The 25,598-nt window shown below is 44.9% G+C and overlaps 1 protein-coding gene across 1 annotated transcript; it reads right to left on the bottom strand.

Moving 5' to 3' along the window:
- Nucleotides 1-2,371: 2,371 nt before the first annotated feature.
- On the bottom strand, nucleotides 2,372-25,057 carry LOC104465150 (pre-mRNA 3'-end-processing factor FIP1-like; the record flags this gene model as incomplete). Its single annotated transcript, XM_010078080.1, has 15 exons — nucleotides 2,372-2,504; nucleotides 5,218-5,376; nucleotides 7,275-7,473; nucleotides 8,703-8,758; nucleotides 9,258-9,315; nucleotides 11,439-11,465; nucleotides 12,243-12,441; nucleotides 13,353-13,458; nucleotides 15,139-15,263; nucleotides 16,036-16,166; nucleotides 18,375-18,485; nucleotides 19,561-19,619; nucleotides 20,690-20,796; nucleotides 22,065-22,149; nucleotides 25,018-25,057. Coding segments are annotated over 15 exons (1,595 nt in total), but the record flags the coding sequence as incomplete, so codon positions are not given.
- Nucleotides 25,058-25,598: the final 541 nt, after the last annotated feature.

Genomic DNA, 25,598 nt, shown 5'->3' with positions numbered 1-25,598 from the left:
CATAAACCTGCTAACATCAGTGAAGGACTTGGGTCCATCTGTAAAAACATTCAAAAAACACAAGAAGTTTCAGCACTGACTCATCAGTACAGGATTCTCCATCCCCTCTCTGACAGCACCATCAATAAGCCCAGGTGCAGGGGGATGTGATCACCATGAGTTATGCCTATTTACAGGCTGCATAGCTTCTGTCACCTCCACAAACAGAGCAAGAGACCAGAGGAGTGGATATGGAATAGCTCCGTCCACCCACGGAGAGGTACCACGCACACCTTAGCATGCCAAAAGGGGAGAAACACTACTGACTGGGGGCCAAGCCCTAGACTTAGTGTAAAATGCTATTGCCAGCATTTTCCCCTGATTCAAGACAGGCAAAAAACCAGCTCAGACTGGTCTGGGGGGCACTGCCTGGCCTTTCCTTTGGTGCTAGCTGTCCTAGCAATTTCAGAGTTCATGTTCTGGGGAAAAAAAAAATACACCAGATTTCATAATTACAGAATACAGGCTATTTACGGAGGCACAGGTGAGGATGCTCAGCCCCTCTCCAAGCTGACGCTCCCATGTCATGCAAGTGAGCCCGTCTCACCTTCTCACTGGTTTTGTTTTGATTTCTCCTCTGCCCATGCTATGCCACAACTGGGTAACAGCAAATTCATCCCAAGTTCCTGAAAGCTATTTGGCAGGTGAGCTGAAACCTACCACCCTCACCCCAGGAGAAGCTTGCCAGGAGGTTCCCCCTCGCTCCACCAGCTCAGGGCCAGGCGCTGGGATTCCTTCAGCGAGGCACCGCTGCCCTTTTCCAATGCCCAAAGAGGCAACCGATGAGAGATGCCGTATTCCTAAATTGTGGTGTTCCACCAGAACCCTGACACGGCTGCAGAGGGAGGAACAGTGTGAAGCCTGATTACCAGCTCTGCCCTTCAGCTCCGGTTCAGTGCACACACCTCCCCCCTGCACACACATTGCCCGTGATCTCAAAGCATCTTTAAAAAGCTACATGAAAATGACAGAACAAACAAAAAACCCACTCTTTTTTCTTCTCCCCACAGGTTTTGCAGTTAATGACTAATCAAATGCACTGTAATAGCGTATAAACTGTTATCATAGTGCTGTACTGGCTCAAGTCTCTAAGGTTGTAAGCTTCACATGACAGACTGGCAAGATTACAAAAAAAAAATAGGTAACATTTCAGAACCATATTATTTTACGGCAAAGATTTAAGACAGTTTTAAATAACAAGTCAAAGTAGTGGAAGATAGTTAAAAATGAGACACTTGTGGATGCACACAAACAGAAGTGCAGTATCCCAAGTACCAGACATACCAAAACCCTCAAAATTATTTCCCGTTCTTCTCACCCAGAAACATCTCTGTTGTTACCTCCCCAACCAGTACTAAGTCCAAACAAACTTTGGAATTTGACTGAATTTATTTTGAGATCTAGGGGGAAGGAATGCATCGCACAGGAGTGCTGGTGATAACCAGATACAAATAAGCCAGCCCCACGAGGGCAAACTACTAGGTGGGACTTCATGTTCTCTACTGGGCTAGATTCAGCTCAACTCTTAGTAAAAAAAAAAAAAACAAAAGTTAGTCAAAACTAATTAAACTCATGCTCTTACTATGGGTCTTCTGTTGATCTCCCATTTATAGGTGCAGTGTATGATAGAACTATTTTTACAACGGAGTAAAAAAAAAAAGCTAGCTTTGAAGTCTTTGCACACCCTGTGTAAACACACGACAACTTCTCAAAGTCAGCAGACCGAGGCAGGATCTTGTGACCCAGCAGTAAAAGCAGTTCCTCCTCACACGCAGCCCGACTGGCCACAGAGAAATCAGAAGGTGTTTCTGTAGCTATAAAGAAATTTATTTGGGGATGAGACTTTTCACTACTAGAAGCCAGACTCTAAGCTGGCTCTCAGGATCTAAAGCACACTTTTCTTTGGACAATAAATTTCAAGTCGCACTTACTGTCCTATTTTTCAAAAAGGAATGATGATGACAAAAAATAAACAAAAACTATGACCTAAATGCATTAGTTTCAGCTGGAGCCATCTTCCATCAGAAACCATAGGATCTGATACAGCAAAGTTCTCCCTAGGGATGCTTATGAGTAGAGTAGCTCAGTGCTTTGAATACTAGTACTGCTGTACTTTGTCTTGTATCAAAAAAAAAAAAAAAAGTTTAACTGCATGTGCAGCCTCAGCTCTCAAACCACTGTAACACGCTTCACTGCTCACCCAGAGTCAGCCTCTCTTCCCTTGGGGAGGTGGGGAAAAAACAAAATCAAATCCCCAAACCAAAAAACATCACCAAAGCCACGCTGGTTCAAAAGAAGAAAGTTCCTCCTGAGGGCTGACGGTGGGCCTGGGTTACTCCTTGGCATCCTGCTCCTCTCCCTCCTGGGCACCATCTTCGCTGGCCTCCTTCTCCTCTTTGCTCCGCTTGTTCTTTTTGTGCTTGTGGCGCCGATGACTCTCCCCCTCCTCGCTCTCATGCTGCTTGCTGCGGTGGGGAAGAAATGGGAGAAGAAAGTTACATCAGAGCCTGCCTCAGCACAGAAGAGACCCAAACGCAACAACTCCATGGGACGGAGCACTTTGATCTAGAATAAACAGGAGACACCAGAAGTGCTGAGGGCATCAGGGTGCCGTTGAAAGGCTTCATCGTGTTTATTCGGGACGATCTGATATGGTGTGTGGCTGAACCGAGGGCAGGTTGTGCAAACCGCTGGAGGTGGCTGCTGTACACCACGCGCTGCATCAGCATGCGGCCGAGGCAGGCAGCACGCTAGACAGATTGCTGTCAGAATAATTTCTGGACAGTCTTCATAAGCAACGTCTCTGTGTGCTTCCCACTTCTAAGGGAGTGCTAACAATTTAGTCATATCTCAAGCTTCAGTGTGAAGCACTGAGGCTGCCAAGAGAAGGGAAAGTCCTAAATCTAAGACTTGTTTGAAACTTTCACTCCTCTGAACATCCTGGGGAAATCCCTGGACTGGAGGCAAGAAAGGGATCAATGCAGCTAGAGACACGTGGGTTTCCTCACGGGAGGCAGATCCTGTTTCTACTTCTGCTTACACAGAAGTGAGCTGGCACTTCATTAGCTCTGTGCTTTGAAACTCCTCTTTCTCCTCACCCTGAATTGTTTTCCAGATGCAGCTGGAGAGCTGTGGACTTTTATACGGGATTTCTGTGATGTGGGAGAAATCCCAGCCCGAAGGAACTCTGGGCCATGCACACCTCTGAGCCCTGCACCCCGAGATCCGCCTCCGTCTCCCATCAGGGAAAGTGGGAGCTCTGGTTTCACCCACTCTGGCTCTTGGCCCCTCCTGAGAGGAGATTTTCTGCTGCTTCTCAAACATACAATTATTTCTCCTCACAGGTTGAAAACCAAGTGAACTCTCTAGAGCTGACCATGGTGTGAAGGTGGCAGAATTAAAAGAGAGCTCAGAGTACAGGAAAAAAGCTGATTAAATTTATCACAGGAAGGTGTACGATCACACGGTACAGACACACAGCTCTGTGAGTGGGGACAGTCAGGTGTACAGACAAATTGTTACCACCGCTGGAATACCAGTTCAGCAGCAGAGACACCTAACTGGCTGAACCACCGAAGTCTGGGCTGAAGAGCTCCTGGCTTCGAGTAATTTTCTGACTTGTTTAATAAATGGTTTCATAGTCATTAAAATAAAAAATTAAAAAAAAAAAGAGCTGGTGCCTCTCCTCAACACATCCTCAGCCACCTCGAGGACAGCAATGTGGCAGTGGTTTATGCTTGAACAGTGCGACTGCCCTTTAATATTTATCCTTTAATATTTAAACAAGCGTCAGTGATTTCCTTCAGACTGGCCAATTTGCAGTAAACTGGAAACTACAACTGAACCCTTTCATCTTCCTGCAAAATGCCCTAAACAGCCTCAAGTCTCAAGGTGCCTCAAGCAGGGACTCTAATTTGCCCTCAGAGTGGCCTTAAACAAGTATTTTGCTTTAGCTAACAAACGCCTCTCGTCCCAGTGTTCAGAGCAAGACAGGCAGCATCCGCGGGTGGTTTAAGGAGCAGTGAAACAGTCACCTCATCCCCACCTCCTGCAGGAGCCCCGTTCTGTAATCGAGCTCTCTTCTCTCACAGCTTTGGTGAGTTCCATCCTGCTCGTGCAGTCAGGTATCTAACACTAGATTTCAATTCAGAGTAGAGGAAGCTGAGAAATAACCCTTAAAGCACTTGGCTTTACTAGTCTGGTATCAGCTTAGCTTCTGTTTGTTTTGGATTCAATTTTGATTATGGTCCTGCCCTTTCTTCCCATCCCTTTGTTTCCAGCCCTTCAGCAATCACTCCTCTCTTGAGAACGTACTCATCTCCTGAAGGATGAGAACAGCCTTTTACCTCCAGTCACCACATAGGAGTTTTTCTGATACCAATTTCAAAATAAGGGTAATTATCTACAGAACTGACATGAATTTCATCTAAAAGAAGGAAGTTGAAGCACAAAAAAAAAAAAAAGTCTGCTCAAATCATTGCCAGGATGTGAACTGACACAGCAACTGAGCATGACCTCAGGCCAGAGACCAGACCTGTTACTTCACTACAAGCAGATCACAGGAAAATCATCTGTAGCCAATATATTTTCTCCAGAAAAGCTGGGATTTTAGGACATCCTGCTCTGCTCCAAAAGTGCTTCACCTTTGTCCAGCTTATCATCAACCTCACTATTAGAAGCGCTGGGCAGAGAGCTCTGATCATGCAGTGCTCAGCCTCCTGCTCCAAGAGGAAATTTTAGACTACAGGCTGCAGAAAGCTCTTCTCTTCTGCACAAGAACCCGTAATACTGAAAGCTGATGCTTCTGTTAGGGTTTTACATTTTACTTTGTGCATACTTCCTTTACAGCGGGAGCTACGCTGTGCTGATGTGACGTGTAGCACACATTAACCTCTTCTCTGTCAATCAGCGCTGCCGTTTTCTTGGCAGTGATTTGACATCCTGCCAGCTGCCTTTCCGAGACCTTACAAACACCACGGACTCCTCTCCCCATCACAGACAGTTCTGCCTCCTGCCCAGGTACATGCCCCAGAGCGCTTTTTCTGCCTGGATGTCACACCTCAGGACATCAGACAGCATGACCCAGGGCGACAGTTCACTCCGAGAACATCGAGCTCCTTGTCTGCAGCTCAGATGTGTTCCCATCAACAGCCCAGTTCAACCCCAGACAGCTCTCACCGTCTTGAGGACTTATGCTTGCTGCTCTCCTCTTTGTCCCTGTGCCTGCGCTCTCGGTGACGATCCTCTCGCTCCCTGCTGCGATCTCGACTCCGGCGGTAGTCACGCTCAAAGTCGTAGCTGCGCTCTCGGCTGTAGTAGCGGTATCGCTCGTCGTCACTTAAGAAGAGAAAGGAGAAGTGAGGCAGAGGAACGCACCACTCATGGACCTGAAAGTCAGGAGCCAAGTTTACAGGGCTGCAGAACCCCATCCTCACCACCAAAATCTGCCACCTCTTCCTCTATTCACAATGCTCCTGAAAAAACCCATAACAATAAGGTCCTGTGGCTTATTGGACCCAAGCTGCAACCCAGTCCCCGTTCCTAACCACAGTGAAGCAACTTCCTCCCTTTGCCTATTACACACCCACAAGCCCCAACAGTTGGGTATCACAGCTCTCTCCTGGCCTCTCAAGGCAAAGGGTTTACAAAAACTGTTCTCTGGATTTCCTAAGGATGTACAGCAGGCACGTGGCCGATGCCTCAGGGCTTCTGCCCTCACAATCCTTCTGGAATATGTCCAAGACATCCAGCTACTTTGCCCAAAACCAACAGAAACATGCTGCTCTTATCATTCTGCCTCCTCGGTACTGGGTTTTACCTCACACCACGACTGTCCCAGAAAACCCGTAATTCTTTTCTGTGAGTTAGACCAAGGGACTATTTTCTTCCCCATGAGTTCAAAAACTCAAATTGTGAGCACAGCTGGCACGGTTTTCCTGCCTACACGTAATTCTGTGCTCAAGGCACCTTATTCAGTCCACACACAGCAGTGGGCATGATGCACCCCAAATTCAGACACATCCCACGCTCCCCTTCTCTCTATATCTCGTACTTCGAAAAGCCAAAATCTAAAGGGTTAACAAGTCACCCTCTAGGAAACAATACACAGACTCTGAGAGAAAGGAAGTCTGAAACATCCTCCTAACACTCATGGAAACAAGCTAGACAAATAAATGTCCAGTATCAATCATCCGAGAGTGCTCCAAAGGACTCCACTGAGCACGGCTCCGTGCCCTGCTTTGGCAGGCACCATCTCAGAGGTCAGCACGCTCGAAAGCACCCAGAAATGCAAACAATGTGCTCAGGAGTGCTGATCACAGGACTTGGCTGCAGCATGAACCTGGACAGGAAGTGTGGGAGTCTGAGCTCTTCAAACTGTAGCAAGTTCGTCTGCTGTTCTGTGCCTCCCCCTTCCACCCACAGTGCCCACAAGCTTGTAAGGGGGAAAAAAAAGGGTCAGGAAAATGTCGCCCTGTTTGCTCACCCCCTGGGCTGGGAAGTTTCCCAGCAGGCAGCAACCCCGCTGCCAGGAATGCACATTCTGATCATGTTTTGAACAACTATTGGTATTTCTGAGCATGAAGCCTGCAAAATACTGATGCTGCCCATGACAGAACAAAAAAGTGACGGGTTTAGAAAGAGTCTTTGGAGCCTAGCCTTCACTTCAGCTCTCCAGATCAACACTGGGAGGCTGAAGCCTCCTTTCCCAAGTGCTCCCATCAGTTTCCACTGAGGTGGTTGTCTCCAGCACCACTGGCAGAAATGCCTGGTTGAGGATTTACGTTTCACGGCTGACTCCTGGTGAACGGCACTCCTTGCCCTGAGAGCCTCTCGGGGAGAGCTGAGCAAAGCAGGGGTGGTTCCTTTGATCTGACAGTTACATTTGGAAGACAAGAAGCAGCAGCTTCTATGGCCAATATTTCACACTGAGCTGTGAAATACCCAGTAAACAGAGAGGGGCTGTTCCATTTACTGGCCTCTTTGCAGGTGGGAGAGCAAGCGTAACTGGTTCTGCCGGATTTAAACAAAAAAAAAAAAAAAAAAAACAGATGCGGGAAATCAGCCAGTGACATTGGCTCCCAGTTTGTCCTCTAGTTATTGATCCAAAGTATCTCTTCCCCAGACATTTCAGAAAATTAAGCTGGTATAATCCCATCCCTTGGCCAAACACCTTATTGCGCTCCAGGGGAGGGCCAGAGCTCCCCGCTGTGTAGCTGTGGGAAAACAGCACTCACTTGTTGTATTCACTAGTGGTCGGAGTGCGGTCTCTGTCTCTCTCCCTTTCCCTTTCCCGTTCACGCTCCCGCTCCCTCTCGCGCCTCGAGCCGGAGTACTCCCAGTGGCTGCTGCTGGAGCTGCTTGTGCCTTTGTCCACCGTCGTCACCCAGGGCGTGTGGGACGTGGAGATGGGTGGGTAGCTGATGAAACCTGAATCTGTAGCGAGAGCAGAATCCTTGTTGATCCGAAGCATGAACAGCATCCTCTCTGTCCCTCCCTTTCCAAAGATACCTTCTGGAGGTACAGCTGGATCCAAGGAGACAACGGCCCAGCTCCTTCCTGTCCTCACTCTCCCTTTTTACTTTCAGCACTTTGCTAAGAGCACGTGAACACCTTTTCCCTGAGGAAGACGTAAGCAAGGCCAGATATTTACAGGTGTCGCTGCAAAACCTCCCCAGCCCCTTACACAGCGCATTATGGCAAGGGCTATGCGCTCCCCTCACTCTCACTCTCTATAGGTCCCGCTATAAGGTCTCCACTGAGAAAAGTTTCAATCCATCCCTCCCACATATCCTGGCTTAGAGGGCAAAGGTGCTTAAACCAGCTGAGCTTAGTTAGTCCGCCCAAGGTCCCACTTCTCACCAGGTACCTTCTGGCCTAAGGTGTCACCCGGGGAGGAGCAGGGGCACCAGCTGGTCAAGAAGGATGTCACCTGATGAGCCCAAAACCACCAGCACTTCCCCATTCAGACGCTGGGGCCTGCTCAGCTGGACCAGCAAGATCACATCCCACAGCAGCACCAGCTCCTCCAGCCACCTCCTGCGGAGGAGCCAGCACGGTGCTTCCCGGGATTCTGTCTGCTCAGCATAGTGAGGAGGTGCCACGCCAGTGCTGGTCACTAAGGGAACGGGAGAGGACTGGGCACTGCAACAGGGCTGCAACAGGGAAGGCAATCTGCTGAAATTCTGGCACTGCCTCTTGGATTACAAAACAAAAGGAGGCAGTTGCCTGCATGTGCCTGTAGGGGAAGAAAATGATAAAGTGGGGGAAGAGGGCATTGAAAAGCTCAGGGAGGAGACGCCAAGCTGAGGGTGGGGAAAAAGGAAGAGAACGAGCAAGTATGTGTGCAAACAAGCACGAGAACATGTTGCTGAAGCACACAGGGAAGCTCCTCTGTCACTGGGCGTCTGCATTGAAAACAGGGAGCTGAGGTTTAGCACTCAACTACAAAACTGCATTCACCATGCTGCAAAACGTTCGGCTTTTCAAAGACTTCATGGTGCAGTCAAACTCAGCATGTGTGTCTGGTGGCTGGGACAGTTTGGGGCACAAGCAAGACCCTAAAGTTAAAAGTTTCATCAGCTTAAGAAAAGCCTGAATGACCAAATACCAGAGAACAGAGATAGAAGCAGTTTGTTTGACTGTTTGTTGTTTTCAGTGCTCACCTGCAGAGTTGTAGCCAAAGGGAGGAGGCTGCCTGTTGTTGTAGCTGGCCGGCTGGCTTTGGAGAGAGAGAAAAGGACACCAGTTACCGACAGCAGTGACTCCTTGCAGGTTTGCCTGCGCTGCAAGTTTACCCAATTTTTTCTGAAGGTCTGGGGAACACCCTCATGGGAAACCCAGGGTTTCAGTGAATCTCTTTCACTTTGCAAACTATCAGAAATGCTTGCCCTGCTTTAGCCCTCCCTTCAGTGAATCAGGCTTCCTGGGAAATAACCAGCGCTTACAAACTACCAGGAGAAACTTTACAGAAAACATCTGGAGTAACATTAACTCTGCACTAGACCTAAGCACACACTAGATTTTATTGACTCCTCCTGGCGTTGTGAACACGACAAATACAGGTAAATGCACAGAGGATTCCCTACAGACTCTGCTCTCGCCCTCCACCCCAATGCAAGACCAGACTAAGAACTACTAGCACTGATTTCAGACCCATCCTCCTCCCCTTCCTCACTAAGGAGGAGCTGGACCACGGCTCAGCCCAGGTGTGGTCTTACCCATCCAAGGTTGGAAGGAGGAGAGCTGGTGGCGGTGCCAGAGGAGGTGGGAACAGCCCTAGACACAGAAGCATAAAGTCATCACAAAGATCTCACAGCTTGCCAGGAGGGAACAAGACTTCAGAGGTGTTTACAGTTAACAGCAGCTAAAGCATCGTTTTACTCTAAACAAGGCTCTGTTTGAAATGGAATAAATCTGCTTCAGGGTTGTATCTCCTACCAAAATTAAAACCCTACAGTTGTGTTAGTTCTGGAGGGGTATGGGAAGAAAAATAAAGGAACTACCTTCTATTTTGGCTTTTGGATCTTAAACCTGAGATTCATTAAGGAGTAAACATTAACCCTTACAGTCCTATGGAAGACAGAAAAGTTTAGTTCTTGGGATGCAGCCATGTTGCAACTACAGCAAAGGTTTTATTGCTCCCTTGATTAAATGAGTAACTGTGTCTCTTACAAAGCACAAACATGGAATTCACCTGGTTTTGTTTGTTTTTAAAGAAAGCCAATTTTCTGAGCATGTACACATGTAAAAACCAGAAGACATAGCCCCAGCGATGCAGAGAGTTGTCTGAGAGGTCTGACACTTTAAAAATGGGCCTAACGTCAAACACATGAAGAGCTATTCTACAAAGTCACAAGGCAGTATCTTCAAGAAAGCAGAATTAAGCTGAGGTGTATGAAGGCCACTTCCAGAAGTGACATAATCCCTGGAAGCCAAAGTCCTCAACCTTGGCCAATCTGAAAGCGAGAAGAACATGCTGACTGCTCCTAAGGGAACTTGTATCCATAACTATAAGCAACCATTATTTCCATGGGCAGTTACCAATGCCAACGAGCACAGACTAACCACTCATTGGCTTGACTTTGCATAAAAATTCCTCTGTTTATTATTAAACAAAAAAAAGGAGCAAACTGTACTGAGACAAAGGATAGGAGTCATCTGACCAACTGAGGTCACTTACGCTGAAGCCACCAGCTCCAGGTTCAAGTCAGTGGAGACTGAAGCAGCACAGTCAATGAAACCGTGAGACAATTCATCACCTCTTACTGTGGACACCTCAAATGGGTCAGGAAAACCCCTCCCTAGAAGTGTCTCACTGCAAAAAGAGGTAGCCTGAAGTCTCCAATATCTACAACCGAGACCAATTTGCATCCAGTTTCACTACAAGATATTTCTTCTAAATCCAAGCTTTCTATGAGCAGGTTCCTTCTAGTACAACAACAAAAACCAGCTCTGCAATATTATTGTACGTTGAGAGGAGTATGAAAAGTGACATTTTAACAAACAGGGGGATTTCCTCAGTCTGAGGACAGCCCAGCTAGGGTAGGTTTTCCGTATTTCCATTTGGGAAGCCCAGGGCAGAGCATGAATACAAAAGCCCTGACACAAACGCAGTGAATCAAGCCCAACATGCCTGACATGTGGCGAGGACAAGCACAGCAAGTGCTCTGGGTGCAGACCTTTGGCGAGTATGTGAAATCAAGGATACAGCACAACACAGAGGCAGCGGCCTGGCTGCACCTATGCCGTCACCATCAGCCCTGGATTTTCAGATATCAGAACTATCGCTCCACATGGTCTGCTACACAAGCAGCCCCATTTGTCTTCCCTGAACTAGGCAAAATTTCCAGGAAAAAAAAAAATTAAAGCTAGAGGAAACTCAAGTTTTATAGTAGCTCTGAATTAGTGGGGTTCTTAACTTATGCACAAGATCGGCTGTTCCATTTCTTTATTAGCATTCACCATCTCTGCTGCACACCAGGGAGCAAAGGCTTCTGAGGGAAAAGGCGTCTGTTCTGCTCAGTCTCACACTCCCAATTTCTACACAAAGCACCAATTTGTCACTAATTTTTCTGTTGTGCAAATGCTGTAACAAGAACTAAACCATTTCAAATCTAAGTAAGTGGCTTTTGCCATCTGAAGTTCTCCATTTCACTTTCTGGATTGGTCTTCAGAGACAACAAGATCATTTTAAGAAGCCCTACAGATTATTATTTAGGTGCAGGATATAACATAAGCAGCTGGACTTCAATGCGGCGTTGGAGTTTATCAGCCTGAAATTCACTGGGCTCTAAAGTGGGTCTTGGTGTCATCCTGTCTCGTGGTACTTTATCCAACCGCTATTGGGCCATTTGCGTGCTCACAATCCCTGCTGTTCCTGAGAGCAAGCGAACACCTACCTGGAATGGGGCCCGGTGGTGGCAGACCTATGGAAATAAACAAGCAAAGCAAGTAAGGACAACAGGTAAAGCATGTCTTCTGTGCACCTCGAGCTAAACCTAAAAGCACACTTGTGAATAAAATTCCCGTATTTGAACAAACAGACCAGCAGAAAAATTGGTGCTATTAAGCACTAACTAGCCTACAAACTCTATCATTTTCCCAAATGATGTAATCTCTACTTGTATATTATAGTTTTAAATGTTGCTGCTCTCTTACACTGGAGAATTCCTTTTTCCAAGTGTCAACACACAAACAATGGATTTGGCCTTCAGAACAACTGAAGGAACTGGAGAGGAGAACCTGCTGCGGATGCCAGTGTGTCCTTTTACTTGTTTGCTGTTGGTTGTTTCTTTTTTTAAACTCTAAAAAAAAATGTCAATCATAACTGCATAGTAAAATCAGATACCCTGGTCAACAACCAAAAGAACGAGGGAACAATTTAGCTTGATTTTGCCAATCGTTTTAATGAAAGGCAGTAGGAAAAGCTACCGTGGTTCACCTTCACCAGTGAGTACTGCAGTAATCCTCAGATTAAAAGCCTTGACTGTATTTTTTATTCTATCTTCTGCACGTGGAGCCAGTGCAAAATACAGGAGTCACTGCGTGATATGTTCCTGGTGATTTCTTGGACCAGGGAAAGCCAAAAGTTACCTGATCTCTCGGCTGTCCCACAGCATTTAACGATTAAACCTTTGATTTGCTCCAAGCCTGGACATCCTAACCTGTCCCAGACTGCCCTGTACTGCCGTGTGAACACGTACCTGGAGGATGCAGGGGAGGTGGAACAGAAGTAACTGGTGGAGGAGGGTGGAGGAAGTGTGGCGGAGGTGGCCCGGCGAGCGGGGGAGGCGGTGGGCCTGCTGGTGGTGCAAACGGCTGCTGCTGAGGTGGCTGTTGGGGCTGTGATGGCTGCTGGGGCTGCTGGGGGGGCTGGGGCTTACTTCCGTGGTCTCCAAGGACCTTAGAAGGCAGAAGAATGAGAAGAGAGTGTTTTAATCTCTGTGCTCCTGCAGCTAGGAACTCCCTGTGCTAGGATAAAGAGAGCTTATCACCAGAACAGCAGCACTGTGGCACCTGGGAAGCCCAGGCTATGCTACACCCAAGGGATAACATCTTCTGGGGAGGGAGGAAGGCTGATCAAAGCAATATGCTCAGGAAAGGATCTTCTCTTGCGCAGAACAGCAGCGAGACTAGGTTCTAGCTGTAGACACAACTGTGCAAGGGAGTTGACATTTCAGCGTTACGAACACCTTTTGATCAAGGGAACTGCCACTGATCCAGGGTTCAGATTAAAAGCAGCCATAGTTGAGGGTGACACAACAGTGCTTCCTTTTTCTTTTTTTTTAACCCAATTTATTTTTCCTGAGAGCAGCAAGAGGACAAATTCTGCTCAGTTGTGCCCATGTAGGTCAAAGGAAGACTGGATTCACATCTACCTGACAAAAGCAGGCCCCATACCCACTATTGCTGAAGGAATGGTCGATATGCAGAGACACCAGAATGACTTGGAAATACAGCTATTGATGCTTGTGAGCGGGAGGAACAACCACCATTTCCCAGCAAATTCCTTCTCTTAGGAAATTTTGGGAGAGCTAATGAGAAAAGAACTTGGGCCTTACCATTCAGAGGGAAGGCTAGTCTTTAATGGACAATCTCTAAGCTCCCAGCAAGATAAAGCTTTTAATGCAGAAGTTAATTTAACCTGCACAAGAGAAGGATACATGCATACCCCTGACAGGGTTGATACACTACCTACGGCTTTGCAGACAGACACAGTGACATGGGAGGTCAGGAATGCACAGACATTTTCTCAGGGTTCACCAGAAGTACAGCGAAATCAGAAATTTGTTAAGACAGTACAAAACATTTACCTGGATGGGGTTTTCCTCAGAGGCATGCTTATCACGACGTCTTCCTTCTACTCTCCTGATGGTGCCTGCCTGGCCGCCGATCACATCAATTGTCCCACCCAGCTTCCTGGTACAAAGCAGAGGCATCCCTTTAGGCTCAAAGACGTTAGAAGGAGCAGTTTTCCCCACTATCAGAATTCTCTCATACATTCTTTTCCACCCAGGAAAAATCTCTAGAGGTGACACTCAAATTGGACAAGAGGTGAGCAAGAAGTCCTTTTTCACTTCTGAGAAATCTGAGCTCTGCTGGCAGGGGTGAGTTAGGTCCCTCTGAACACCCAGGAGCGATCCAAAGAATCACCACATGTGGGTGTAATAACACAGATTGCATACTCTGGTTCAGAGCTGAAATCCTTTACTTGCTTCTCCAGATTTGAATAATCATCCCTAGATCAGGTTCGGAGAAAGTCGAGGATATTTATTTATTTTAAGAATCCCTCATCCTATATTCATGCAACAACTGACGTGCGTAAGTATGCCCCTAGACGTGCTTTCCTGCTGTTATGAGAGGAAAACATCGGCAACTTTTCCAAGTCAAGACTGCAGAATTTTCTCTGTAGGAAATTTAGACAAAGTGGATATAAAAATGCTGGCTAGTTGGGGAGATAAAAAGTTTTCTCACTGAAATCTCCTTGCTTTGTTTTAAAAAAAAAAAAAACCAAACCAAAACCCAAACAACCCATTGCTAAGCCCATGGCTTTGATACTGCTGCTTTTGGTCTGCTCCTGACCAAAAGCTCTACTGCAGGAACAGAATCTTGTGTGTCAGTACTTTCAAAACCAGACTGCAAGTTAAAAAGGACCAAAATACCATATAGATACAACAGTGTATTTTACAGTGGTGTAAATTTTCAAAAATCTCATGAGATATGCCTAACAGCTGGAAACAAACCCAAATGATTTGATGGCACTACGAAGGGGGACAGAAATGCCAGCAAAGTACCTAAATGCAAACAGACTAAGTAGAGCTTTAAAGCTTATACTTGAAGCATATAGTTGGTTCTCTTCTCAGACAAAGTGGAAAGCTGTAATGTAAGACTGATTTCCGCAAGACAGGTGTGCAAAAGATGCAACGTGAATAAAGCAACAGAACCACCCAGATCCCAACACTCTGGCTCTTCTGGTTTCACATAGCTTATTTTTTTCCTGAAGCTTCTGATAAAAACCCATCAATCTCATCAGGTCTAAGTGGTTTTCCCAGCAGAGGCCGCCAATCAAAATGATTCAATTGTTTTGCTTTGTCCTGCTTTGTGGATCCCCTCTCTTGCTGGAGAAAATACACGAATAGGATGTATCAAGCAGCACAGCATACAGTTTGGAAACCAACAGCTCCTCTTATCAGCTGCCAAACATGTAACCCACTTCAACTTAAGGATGCACAGATTAACATCGTGGGAATAAGAAGCCAAGTAAGCACAAGCAGCCAGCAATGCAAGCCCTCAAAGCTGAGGTATTTGCTGTGTTTTTTCTGCTCCCAGAGATGTGTCCCTTTGGCTGGGATATAAGTTTCCCCCCAGTGCAGCACTACACTGAGGACATCGCCAAGGAGAGGTAAATGGGGAGGCAGGGGTTGCTCAGGGGAGCACTGTGGAAGACAATAGTTAATGAGCAACCACAGTAGCTTCCTGTGAAGTTTAAAAGCTGCTTCTGTTTCAGACTGAGGAGATTCAGATCCAGCCCAGGTGGATCCCAGCTACCCCTCTGATAGACACAGCTCACCCAGGCTTTACACCTGTGCCATCTCTTACCTATTCGGAGGAGGGCCAGCCTTCATGCGTCCTCCCACCAGAGCCAAGAAGTCCGTTTTGAATTCTGTTTTGATGATGTTGTTTTCCACTTCTTTTTCAGCATTTCCTGTTCTTCCTTGCTGCACCTATGGAAAGCAATATATAACACAGAGGTTTAACGCCTTCTTTCAACTGAACGTAGCATCAGAGATAACCCTCAGCAAGGGAAAAGGGCTCCCTTGACAAACAATCACAGGGCTCTTGCAAACAAGGAACCTGTTCTTTAGTCAGGGCAGCAGACACCTCTGTAAACTAGTCGGCTACTCCAGCCTCAGCCTGCTGTCCGCTGTCTCCTGTCAGAAGTCCAAAAGCTTAACAGTCTCATATCCTTTTTTGTGTAGTCCTCAACATCAGAACTGGCAACAGCAATACTTGCTGTATTGACCCTTTGGCTGAAGTTCTGATTAAAAACTGTTGGTCACCTGATGGGACTTCTACAAAGGCTGATGGCCAAAGCAGCCTCCAAACACAAAAGGGAGCCACACGACTGCAACAGTCAACAGCAACAAGCAACCAGCCACGGCTGCCCAGCTCCCCTCTCTACACCTCTCACAGCCCCAGGATCTTCCACCCGGACACCCCGACAGCTGGGGAGCCTCCAAGGCAACTGCAAATTCACTCAAGTCTTGCTGCTGTAGTGGTTCCTTGCCAGGCAGCCAGAACCCTTTGTTTCACAGAGAAAAGATTTTTAGCAGAGATTGAATCTTTAAAGATACATTTTTGTATTTCTCATCACTGGAAGGAACACAGAGCAGTTAGGTATTAAGGTGTCTTCTGTTCTGATACTCTCACCTCTGCGATTACAAAAACAAATCCCAGTTTTATTGCAGCCATATGCAGGAGTAACCTGTCACCTACTGTGATCTTATTCTCAGTGCTGATGGGAGGAGCAGGATCCAGTCCAAGCTGAAGCCGTCGCTGCTTTTCACAATAAGCTTTCCATGTTTCTTCATTGAATCCATAATTAAAGTAATCAGAAAGATCAGCACCTGACAAAGAGAGCAGAAGTTAACACAGGGATTCTAGCAGGCTTGCATTCTCAAATTCTCCTTTAATGGCTTAAATGAAGAGTTAAGAAAAAAACCTTCTAGAGCGCACAGCTTACTCTCCATTTCATTCTATCCGAAAGCTGCTGCGTGCCACAGTGGAGAAGGCTGCATCTTTTGGTGGGAGGGGACTACAGCCTGACCAGCAGTGGGACCATCTGGGACATCGAGCACAGCACATATGCAGGCTATTAGAAGAGATGCTTGCAACCACTTATTCACCAACTGGATTTTTTCAGACTCGTTTCTTGCAATTGCCCAAATGAGTCAAGGGCTGTGAGGAGCACAGGAGTGACGGTTCCAAGCACCACCTCAAACATGGGATGGTGCCACAGAACCTTTTTCTTGGCAGAGCTAAGCCAACACGTTCTGCTCCTGACCATCGATGTCTTTGCTGTTTTGAGAAGAGATCCTGGGACTCACCCATCTCACGAAACAGGTGTGATGTGGAAGTTTTTTATTTATACATCTCAGACAACACAAGTAATTAGAGTTCAGTCACAACCCAACTCCAGCCATCCAAGATTGCTATCTTACTTTGACAGTTTCCTGTGAAATGTTAGCACTTCTGAGTAAGAGAGGTGGCCACAAACTGTTTGCCAAGAAAACGTAGATGCAGAAGGACAAACGTAGCTGCAACTAACTCTGTAATACCTCACACCAGGAAGCTCTACAAAGCATCTCCCAGCCCTGCTGTGGTGTCCCCCAAACATCCTCCTCGCAAAGGCATTCCTAGATAGACCAACTCCAAACCAAGGAGCCGATACATAAGGGCTCAGCAGAACACTGCCCATGCTGAGCCTGTATCTATACAGCGAGATTTCCGTTTATCCTCCAGGCAGGCCGCTCTTCGTGCTGTACCACCCAAATACGCAAATTTCACCAACACAGACTCAGCAATGACATATTTACATATCTATTTTATCAGCCTATATTTCAGCCCTCCATCAGTTCTTCCACACCATACTTCTTCCTCTCCCTCATTTAAAGAGATAGCAAGTTGCTGAGCAATTAACTTGAAAGGATATAAACCTGAAAGGCTGTTGAGTAACAAGCTACTTACTTGCCACCTAAAATAAACTTACAGGCCACACCTCAGCAGACATCTTCCCTCTATTCGTACTTCAGCACTGTTCTAATGCTAGCTGGCTCCGTTTGGTCCAGGCATGTCATGGTTTCCATGCTTTATCTCTCCACTTCACTGTTTTCCTTCTAACTTATTTTCTTCCTAGCCCCCTCTTTCTCACTTCACAACCAATGGGAAATTATAAATATATATATTTATTTGTAGCATCCTACAACTGTCATGCAGGAGTTGCTTCTGAGTAGAAATCTCCCTAATACTAACCAGGAAGACAAAAGAGACAATGTACACATTAAAACCTGCTGTGCAAAGTGCTTTTTGTCTGGACACAGTCTAGATAATATTGTCCAGAAGAACAAATGGGCACTGCTCACTCACAATTACACACCTGGGGGAGAATCCAGCAAAGAATTCGGCAACACAGCTTTTCCCAGAGAAAAATCCTAGCCTTTCTTGTCAGAATAGACAGTGTTTTCCTTCCTTTTATGCAGCTGCTGGCAGCAAAATTCAACACAAAAAGACAGCTTTCCTATCACGACATGTGCTCACGTGGTAATTCCCACCATCACTGCCATCAGCAAGGGCACTTCCCTGGTGAAGTGTGGACGTCCCAAAGGAGAAGGGTGCACAGGGACGGCTCTGAGCTTGGCTGTGGTGAGACAGAATGAGCAAGCTGCTGCCCATGAAGAGGAGACCACACATCATCAACAGCCGAACCCTGATCCCACTCAACTGACTTTAAGGCCAGTAAACATTATTGTATTGATGTCTGAGCAATATTTTCTGGAACTAAGGAATTAATAACATAGTACGTTAAAAAAAACCCAATTGTTTCCTTTAGGGAAATTCAATTAATAGAGTAAAAGGCAAACTTAGGTAGAAGCATGGCTTGATCAATCAGTAAATGTCACTGACTGTCTAGACAGGTATCAGTGGCTGAGTGAGATGCATTGTTCTGACTTCCCTGTTCCTTGGAAGCAATAAATGGACAGAAATGACAGGTGAAATTAAAGAGAGACAACTAAAACTGCAGGAAATATTTACCACAAGAAGCTGTGAGGCCCCACCTGGTTTTCTCCATGGTTTGTCTTCAAACGAATCTAAATCCACTTCTATAACAGGCAATCCATTTATATTCCCTGCGGCATCCAAGTCAATACCTTTGGGCTGCAACTTGGCTTTGGAGAGAGAGAAACCGTTACTACCTTTAACGCAATGCCTTTCATCTGCTCATTTGTCGAGCAAAGTACTCCAGTCAAAAATAAAGCCCTACTGTGAAGTCATTGCTGGGTTTATAGCTGTGGTTACACAGGTAACCACAATCAACTTTTTAATAAAAATTACTTCAGTCACTCTATAAATAAATAGCCAGGGTATACAGCACTTGGAGCTGAACAGCAGAGAAGCAAATTCAGAGAAGCAAAGACTGGTACTACAGACAAATGGAATACATTACTAGAGCATGCATGAAATTTACCCCAAATTAAAAAAAATTATTTTGCTCCCCAGGCAAAATATTTATTTTTCCCTCCCAAGATAAAAGCATTTTCTCATAACAGAAGACTTTTTCACAATCAGTCTTAAGTGGATTGTGTACTAACTGGAGTCAGCAAAAATCTGTTGTGTACAGAATCCTGAAGGGGAATTTGTTCTTATTTTCTCAATCAGAAGATAAGTAATTTATATCAAGAAATTAACGGAAGGAAGTCCATGAAGCCCATGAAACAACAGTCTCATGCATGAGGAAGGACAGAATCCAAGTCTCAATATACCGTATAAGATAACTGAATGGTGGGGAAAACATAATCTGAAAAAATATATATAACTGATACTGCAGGCCAGAGTTTGTTTATTTTAGTATCTTAGACTGAGAGTAGCTCAGTATGCTGACCACAGAGTTAAAGTTCTTCTCCAGGCAATTTAGAATGTTTGTCCCCAGTGCAACAATATAGTCTAGAAATATTCTGGTTTTTTGCTATTAAAGTAATAATCAATGTACTTTTTTCTAGATTAAAAAGAATCATAATCAGCTCGTTCAGTGATGGGCAATTAAATCATTCCATTGCACCCCGGACCCTCAACCTGTCCTAGGAATGCTTATCTTTAGAAAATGCACTTACTATTCTGAGTTTAAATAAGATGCACTAATTTTATATCCTTCCAAACAGAGACCAAGATTTGCAGCAGCTCCAGCTGTCAGTGCCAGATAAGTGAAATATTTCAAAAGGTGAAGGATAAAACCAGCAGCAATACCTGAAGCAGATGCTCCATAGCCTCTACCCGTTTTTAAGTTTAGATTCATAGGAGTTCCCCTAGATGGAAAAGAATCACTAGGTTGGTATTTGAACAATTTACTTGGTCAAAGATTTTAATGCAAAATATAACCAAGCCCTGACATCCTTCAGAAGATGCTTAGTTCACCTGGTTTTATTCATGCCTCTCTACAATTTTTAGCGCTAAGTCTCAACACATTAAAAAGTGAGATACATTCGCAAGCGAAGTTTCTCTAACCCTACAGAAATCCAGCAAACATCCTTACCGGCCAAAAACAGAACATGAGAGGATTGTCTCAAACATGAATGGCAAGGTCATTTCAAAGAGAGGTAGTTACCATTCTGCCCAGGAATCTATTTATTACTTAAATGGAACTGAACAACATGGAAATCACAGCTGCACAGAGATCACAGAATGAGTAGAGAAAGGTAGAAGAAGCAGATTTTGAAACAATCTCTGCAAAATCTGAGCTGCTAATGGACAGAGCGTTGCTATTCAGAGTAATCCATCCAACTGAAACCACCTCTAGAAGAAGAGGAAATTATCTGTAAAGTGGAAAAATTCGAATATGCTGCAAAGCACATCTAAAATTTCCTTAAGAGGAAGGCTGCTAGCAGCAAGCAAAAACGCTGTCTTATTATTTTTATTCAATGCAAATTAGGTAGAATTTTAAGTCAGTGACATAATTTCCTAGTTCACAAATCCAGCCTCACCATTTCTGAATCATGAAAAAACAGACAGCTGAAAATTAGTAAATTCAGAGCTTATGTGAATTCTTATCAATACAGATTTTGGCTCTTCAAGTTTTCACAGATAATGAGTTAAATGTAACTTTTCACCTTGGATTTTGCCTGATGAAGCACTGTAATTATTTCATTAATTTTCCAACAGCAGACCCATGAATTATCATTCTTATGTTACAGATGGATTCTCCAAAGAGCAATTGCAGGACAGAGCTGCCCATCAGCTTCTAGCCCCATTCCGTGTTCTAGCTGTGACTCCCACGTCCCCCAGAAGAATGATCAGCTCCCATCCCCACCGTCGATCCCAATCAACACGCTAGAGCTGCCTCAGATCAAAAACCAACGCCATCATCAGCAATACGCACATGTACGATGGTGCTCCCGTTTTAATGTTGCCAATAGTAACTTTCACGTCATCATCATCACTGTCGCTATCGCTGTCGTCTTCATCATCTTCACCACTCGGAAGGGCCTAGCAACAACAAAAGCACAGGAGAGCTCATTAATACATAAACCTGATAAATTCCCCTGGGCAGGAAGCCAAATTTTACAAAGCTTGTATGATGGACGACTATTAGGAAGAATGAATCTGATATAAAAACACAACTTCCTACTGACAAAGTTGTCTCTGGAGGCAAAAACCATGGCAGTAACCAGCCTTCAACATAGATGGACAGGTGCCCACAAAGAAACTGCTACGTCCTTTGAAGAAGTGACCCTACACAAGAATCAGGGTAAGATTTCTGAAGGTGGGGAAGGTTTAGCTCAATTTTAAAAATTTCATCATGGCCCACAGTTCCTCTCCCCTCCTCTTCTTGAAAGGTCTAGGGCTTTTCTGACACATCTCCTTCACAGGTCGATGGTGAAAGGAAACACAAATAAAAATCACTAAAATACATTCACCAGGCTTGACCTAGGAACCTTGGACCAAATGTTCTCTCATCACAGCTTTTGTGGTAGGAAGCTGCTGAGGAGCTCGGCTCAGCTTATTGAGCACAAGCACTCCCCAAGTCACTTGACTTCACATATGAACTTTACAGCTGCTGATTCAACTCCAGTGCAGCACCACAGCAAAGGAAATCATACAGATATCCAGCAGTGCAGTTTTGCAAGATGTACAAGCTGAATTAACACCTCACCACTACAGAAGACTACAAGGAAAGGGTTCCTAACCCTCCCGCCTTCTCCACAACACAGGGGTTTGTCAGAGCTCTGTGCAAGCCCTCTTGACATACCACAGTGGCAAAAAACAAACTCATCAAAAGACTGGAGTAAGAGGAAGTGGAGAAGTAAGCCTCCTCCTACTCTTCCAGCACTGAGCCACTAGATTGCAGTTTAAGAGGTCTGAGGCTGAATCAAACCTGATTCGCAGCACTTTGGGCTTTCTATCACCGTGTTTCCTGTACTTTACTGACCCTTGAGAAGTCATGCTAAATATTGAGCTGAAGGTGACATCACGTTCTGCTTTTCCTGACAGAGTGCAGCATCAGAGGCCCTCAGCTACCTCCCCAGTGGGCACAAGCAACCCTTCGATCAGGGTTCACCACCCGCTGCACAAGGCAGGCTGCAAAGAGAAGCCTGTTGCTGTTGTTAGCACTGGGAATCGACTATCGGTACACTCCTACGATACAAATGCAATGTATTAGGCAGTACCAGCATCTTTCCACTTGCATCTTTTTATCCATGAGTACTGAGAAGCACAAAAATAACTACGTCTACCATTTGCAGTGGGACACGTACATGTTGTGATATCTCTCGGTCTTCATTGCCAGCAGGCCGGTTCTCCTGAGGAGCATCTTGCAAAGGATGAGAAGATTCCGTGTGTCTGGTAAATGTGACAGATAAAATAAAGTGAACACACCTAGTTCGTCCAGGTGACTTTTACACAATGGCTTTATTCATGTAGGGTGTTTATTCTGCTAGCAGTTAGCTCAACTATACAACAAAAAATTAATCGTCCTTGCTTGGCTTTGCTTTTGTTGGAAAGAATGGGTTTAGCGCTTCCAAAGAGCGCCTGACAGGCAGCGCAGCCGCCGAGCCAAACGCCGCTCAGCAGCGGATGTACAAGCAGCAGCTGTAATAGCCTTCAGCTTTGGTTCAGGGCAATCCCAACTGACAGGAGTAAGACCATAATAAGCAAAACTTCACCTTGTCCTGAAGGATGCTAATAATTATACATAGGTTTAGTAAGCAGCAAGGGCATCTGTCCCATAGAAATTAAGGAAAAGAGTGATTTTAGTGTTTCTACAAACAGCTTACATTAATGAGTGGCTAAAATTCAAAGAAGACAGATCATTCTCCACCCAATCTTCTCACTCATAACAAATCAGTCCTAATGCAACAATGGTCAGGCTCAGATTTACTTCCAATTAAAGAGTTCGTACAAATGTTAACATTGTTCATTGCATTAGCCAAGCAAGAAAGTCAAACTGGTACACACACGCTAGAAGAGAGTATGCTAAGTGTTAGAAAACTAAAATACAAAGAGAGATCATTCTTCTCTATGTCACAGGTGAAACCTAGTAGAACTTCAAAATAATTCTGGCTTTTCAAGAGAGACAATTAGAATAGCCCAGGCCCAGGGAACCCAATTCTCCACCAGTAGTAGAGATGCTGCTATTAATTTAAAACCCTGTGTTGGATAATAAACATATGCAAGATTATCTTCACAAAGAAACACAGGTAACACTTAACAGAATCCAAACACAGGTCAGATTAAAGCCATTTCAGAGGTGACAGGAAAGGAGACACCAAACAAAGCCAAAAGATCACACTAACATAACTCAGAAAGCAGTTAATGAGGAAAAAAAAAAAAAAGAAAAAATTAACAATATGAGCAGTCACTGAAGCTCCCATATTAGAAAAGCCCCAAAAAGAAATTTACAATCAAGCCAAGACCAAAAAGAAGGGATGGAGTTTCAGCAGCTATCCAAGGAAGCACAGGTCTGATTTTTGCCAAGTTCCTGAAGTGACAGGTAAAGACACCTTAACATATAAAAAGCAGCCAAGATGCCTAAGGGAAAATCAGCCTCTAAAAGTATTTCCGAGCTGCAGACACAGGCTATTACAGACCAAAAGATAGACCACTGGAGAAACTCTCACAGATGGCTCCAAAACCTTTTGCATTTTGTTTGCCACAAGCAACTCATCACATTGACCTCAACCCCAGAATCTTCCTAAGAATCCAAAATGACTGAATTAAGGAAGGGTGACAGGTGTTACCTTCAGCTTCAGTCACATGAAGTATCTGTGGGCGTGCATTAAAATTTATGAATCAGGAGTTCAAATAAACATTTGCTAAGGAACAGTCATTCCCTAACCTGTTTGCTTCCCAGGAATGAACAATCTGACAGGTCCACAGCCATCATCTGCATGCAAAACAATGTCGCAGCGATTTAATTCCCCAGAACGCCACCGTAACCCCGGCACTGCCGACATAACAGCATCCTGCACAGACTGCCGGTACGTAATGCATCCTCTAGGCTAAGGAATTGTTAACGGCTCCTGTATCCCGCGCTACACTGATTTCTGCTTCATGGGTAGAGACAAAGACTCCAGACAAGCCACCATCGTATTCCTGCAGATGCAGCCGACAACAACACAGTAAACAAAGAGTCATTTTTCTTCAAACACCCCACGGCTCTTCATTTAGGAAGATCCTCATTGTGCAACACAGAAACAGAAGAAGAACAAAAAGCAGGGGAGGTGGGGTGGAAGGAGAGCTAGCATGTCCAGTAATACTTTTCCTTCACACATCTTATAGTTATTGGAGACAGTTGCTGAAAATTCCAATTTTTAATCCTGCTTGTGAAGTATAATTACATTCAGATAAAGGTGACAAGGACCAATGTATTTATGCAAGTTAGCAGTCAATTTCTATCTCAACTAAATGTTGATCCTTCTCACAAAGCTCCTTTGATGTTTCCGGGTAACAATTTACCAAGTTCGCCCAAAACTTGGTTTTGAACAAGTTTTCATATTCCCTAAGCACAGGATACTTACTACAGAAGTGGGACAGTATCCGTAACAATCCCAGAAATTCCAGATACTGAATTCACACAATGACCTTAAAGGACAATAAATATTAAACTGCACAGAAGTCCAGTGAAGATGAAGTCTTCTGAAAACCACATCACATTTAAAAATGGCAAACATAGTATTTCTGCTGAGAGAAAACTGCTGGTGCAAAACACACCGCTACAAAAATAGGGGAGTTATGATCAAGGACAGACAATACTTTCCATACACAGAAAGCAAAACTGATCCTTGAGTTGACCCAATGCTTTTATCTGAAAATCTCACCCAAACCACATGCTTCATAGGCCTCATATAATTTGTTGATTTGACAATGTCAAGATTTTAACCTAGGCTGAAGGTTTTTAGCTGTTCCAAGCTAAAGCACAGGCTGTAGTTTTACCAACGCCAGGCCAGTGCAAAGGCCAGTCCTCAAGGCACCATTTTCCCCAGGGAATTAAAACTGATTTAAAACTAATCAGGGAGGAAAAAAAAAAAAGTTATGGAAGTTCACCTTCCAAATCCACATATGCTTTGCCAGCTGGGGATGACCCCATGGGATGGGAAGAGGATTGGGTGCTCATCCTGGCAACAGCACTGGTCTAAAGCATTCATGAAGCTGTGCTTGACATGCTGTGATCTTTGCAGCATATAAAGAATAAACAGTCTTTGGACTCACCCAGAAATTGGTCCATCTTCTTGCTTACCAGTGGTGTCATCTGCAAAACCAATAATAAAAATAACAAAAAGAGAAAATTATTCAAGTGAAAGAAAAAAAAAGCTAGACTTAAGCACAAAATGCATCACAGCTACAGAAATGCCTAGAAGTCACTACAACCCCAAAGTTCTCTTTTCAACAAAGTTCAGCTACAAATGGAGCAACTAAAAAAAAAAAAACAACTAACAAAAAACCACCAACAGAACCTATCAGCAGAACAGAATTCAGAATACACATCCAAAGTCTCAGAGCAGGAGTAAAGGCAAACATCACAAAAGGAACTATGAAGATCTTTTATGCAGATTTTAAACATTTCAGGGAAGAAGAAACACGAAAGGACTCAGGTAGAAAACCCAAGAGCATGACAGAGGTGCACAAACACAGCCCCACGCTTCCTCCTGGACACACCCCCGGTCCCGGGCTAACCCCGTTATTAACATTTTCCTAACCAAGAAACTGAAAACCCAACAAAGCATCGCCTCAACCTCTTCGCACCACGGTGTTACCGCTAAAAAACCAACAACCCCCCACCTCCCCAAAAA

The sequence above is a fragment of the Pterocles gutturalis genome, unplaced genomic scaffold (assembly GCF_000699245.1).
Source record: "Pterocles gutturalis isolate BGI_N339 unplaced genomic scaffold, ASM69924v1 scaffold28098, whole genome shotgun sequence".
Classification (NCBI taxonomy): Eukaryota; Metazoa; Chordata; class Aves; order Pterocliformes; family Pteroclidae; genus Pterocles; species Pterocles gutturalis.
The sequence above is the reverse complement of the archived record's forward strand: the minus strand, read 5'-3'. Positions and strand labels throughout refer to the sequence as shown.